At 37.4% G+C, this 2500-nt stretch overlaps 1 protein-coding gene across 1 annotated transcript in view; it reads right to left on the reverse strand.

Annotated features, from left to right (window-relative positions):
- Positions 1-2500, reverse strand: part of LOC119590123 — a 151275-nt gene that overhangs the window by 9676 nt on the left and 139099 nt on the right. The window contains exon 5 of the mRNA XM_037938898.1: positions 1615-1753. Coding sequence (XP_037794826.1) covers positions 1615-1753 — 139 coding nt within the window. The remainder of the gene's footprint in view (positions 1-1614; positions 1754-2500) is intronic.

A 2500-nucleotide genomic window follows, 5' to 3' on the forward strand; every position in this document is an offset into this window, starting at 1 on the left:
TCTGTCTGTCTATGCGTCCGTCCGTCTGTCTGCCCCTTTATTTCTTTCTTTAATTATCAATCGACATTTCTCTCCATCCCTCTCATCTTTTCTCCCTCCCACTCTTCCCTCATTCCCCCTTCTCCACTCTCTCCACGTATACACGTCCTCCCCTCCTTCCCTCCTTTGCTTCCTTCCTTTTCCCATCCCTCTCTCCCTCCATCCCTCCTCTCTCTCTATCATCATCCTCTCTCCTTCCCTCCCTTCCCTCTCTCTCCCATCCCCTTCTCTTCCTCCCTCTCTGTCCCTCCTCCCTCTCTTTCCCCCCTTCCACCTCTCTCCCTCCCTCCTTTCTTTCCCCCATCCCCTTTTCTCCTTCTCTCCCTCCCTCATTTCCTCTCGCCCCCCTATCCCCTTCTCCCTCTTTTCCTCCCTCCCTCCTTCTGTGACCCTCTTCCCCCTCTCCCTCTCTCCCTCCTTCCCTCACCCCTATTTTCAATACCCCCCTATTCCCCTCCGTTACACCACGTCAACAAAACCTTATAATAACATACGAAGACTACATATTCAATCAAGATTTATGTTTTTGGGGGGAAATAAACCTCAAAAGATATCATATCGATTTAGGTTTGAATAGAAGTCCGTGCATGTCAGCCAGTCAGTTCATCCTCGCCGACCCAGCTGAGCAGATTTAAGCTCGATGAGATGGATTAAAACTTGGATTAGGACACAATACGTTTTCGAAAATCGGCGATCTCTCTGCTTTGGAGGAACTGAATTCTTGTGCTTCAAAAGCCAACTGATGAATTAATATTTGCCTTTCCTTTTCATTTTCTCTATCTTTTTTTACCTTTTTTCATAACTTTTTTTCTTTCTCTCTCTCTTCTTTTTCTTAAGAGTTGGGGGCATTGTTTATTCGCCTGGAGGACTAACTTTCATCTTCTGAATTGTTAATGTTTTGTGTCTAATCTAAGAGTTAATGTAAAAGTTAATGCAAAATGACTGAAGCTAACATTATTTTTATATCATTTATATTTTCATACATCATTAATTTCATCATTATATCTATAGACAAAAGACTTGTTATCATATTGTATCCTGAAGATTGTATATTGTATATGAGATCAATGAAGAAAATAGTAAAATCTTATTCGTTTAACAACAGGCGTTACTGAATGAAGGAAGAAAGAGGATAAATTATAATAATAATAATAAAACAAAATGGGAGAATACAATGGCAATGATGTAGAAGAGGATGGTTATGAGGGGAATAAAAACAAATCTTAAAAATAATGGCAAAAAAAAAAAGAAAAAAAAAAACAATGCAAAGAAAATATAGAGGGAAGACAGAATGAGATTAAAAGATAAAGAAGGAACAAAAAAAAAATGAAACATAGAACGAAGAGGATAAGACAGACAATCATACAGATAGACAGTCATATAGACAGACACATAACCACACAGATAGACACACAAACAAAACGACAAACTGACAGACAGACAGTCAGAAAGACAAAACAGGAGACACAAATAACAAGATATACAGACAGACGAACAAACACACACCCACACAAATATCTCAAAAGATCTCAACCATTCCTCCAGCTCCCCCCCCTCCCCCCCATCCCCACTTACCATTGAGGACATGGAGAGTCACTGAAGCTGCGTGTAGGTTGGACGGCATGCAAGTATAGTTTCCACTCTCCTCACGACGCACGCGGTGGATAGTCAAAGTCGAGGTGATAGACTCGGCACCTGTGCGTTTGACGGTTACCTGTGTGGGTGAGAAAAAGAAAATAATTAGAGAGATAAGTGGATAAATAATTGAGTAAAGAAGGTGTTTTGAGATTGTTAAGGCAGGATTCGTGTGTGTCTAGAGTGAGATATTTTAGGAATTGTGAGTGAGAATAAATAAATACAAAATAAAAATTAACGAATACGTGCAGATTAAGGAAATCCAATATTGACGAGGAAGAACCTAAAATCTTTATATATAAAACTTTAAAACTGATAAATAAAGTTCTTGGAGTAGTTAAAAACCTAAAACTTGGAAATTATGAATAAACCTAAACCGAAAAAAAATAATAGTAATAATAAAATTGATAAATAAGGTTCTTAGAGGTGTGATTCGTATGTGTCTATAGTGGAAAAAATGAGGAATGTTTAATGAGAATAAGATAAAGTAAATTTATATTGATTAATGAAAAAATAATAATTTGGAATGCATGCAAATTAAGGGAATCCAATACTGACAAAAAATAACCTCAAATGTATATATAAAAAAAAATAGAACATGAACAAAGTTTTTAGACTAATAATTAAAAACTAAAACCCAGACATAATGAATAAACCTAATATAAAAAGAGGCAATCAACATCAAGAATCAAAGTAAATGAAATTTTCGACGAGACTAAGGCAGCGAATTCACCAAAAGGCGAAGTGGACCTGCTGAGCCACATTTCAGTCGTGAGCTTATTAGATCAACATTTCAAGATTGACGTCGATTGCAAAAGGAGAAGGA

This window comes from Penaeus monodon, chromosome 26 (genome assembly GCF_015228065.2).
Source record: "Penaeus monodon isolate SGIC_2016 chromosome 26, NSTDA_Pmon_1, whole genome shotgun sequence".
Lineage (NCBI taxonomy): Eukaryota > Metazoa > Arthropoda > Malacostraca > Decapoda > Penaeidae > Penaeus > Penaeus monodon.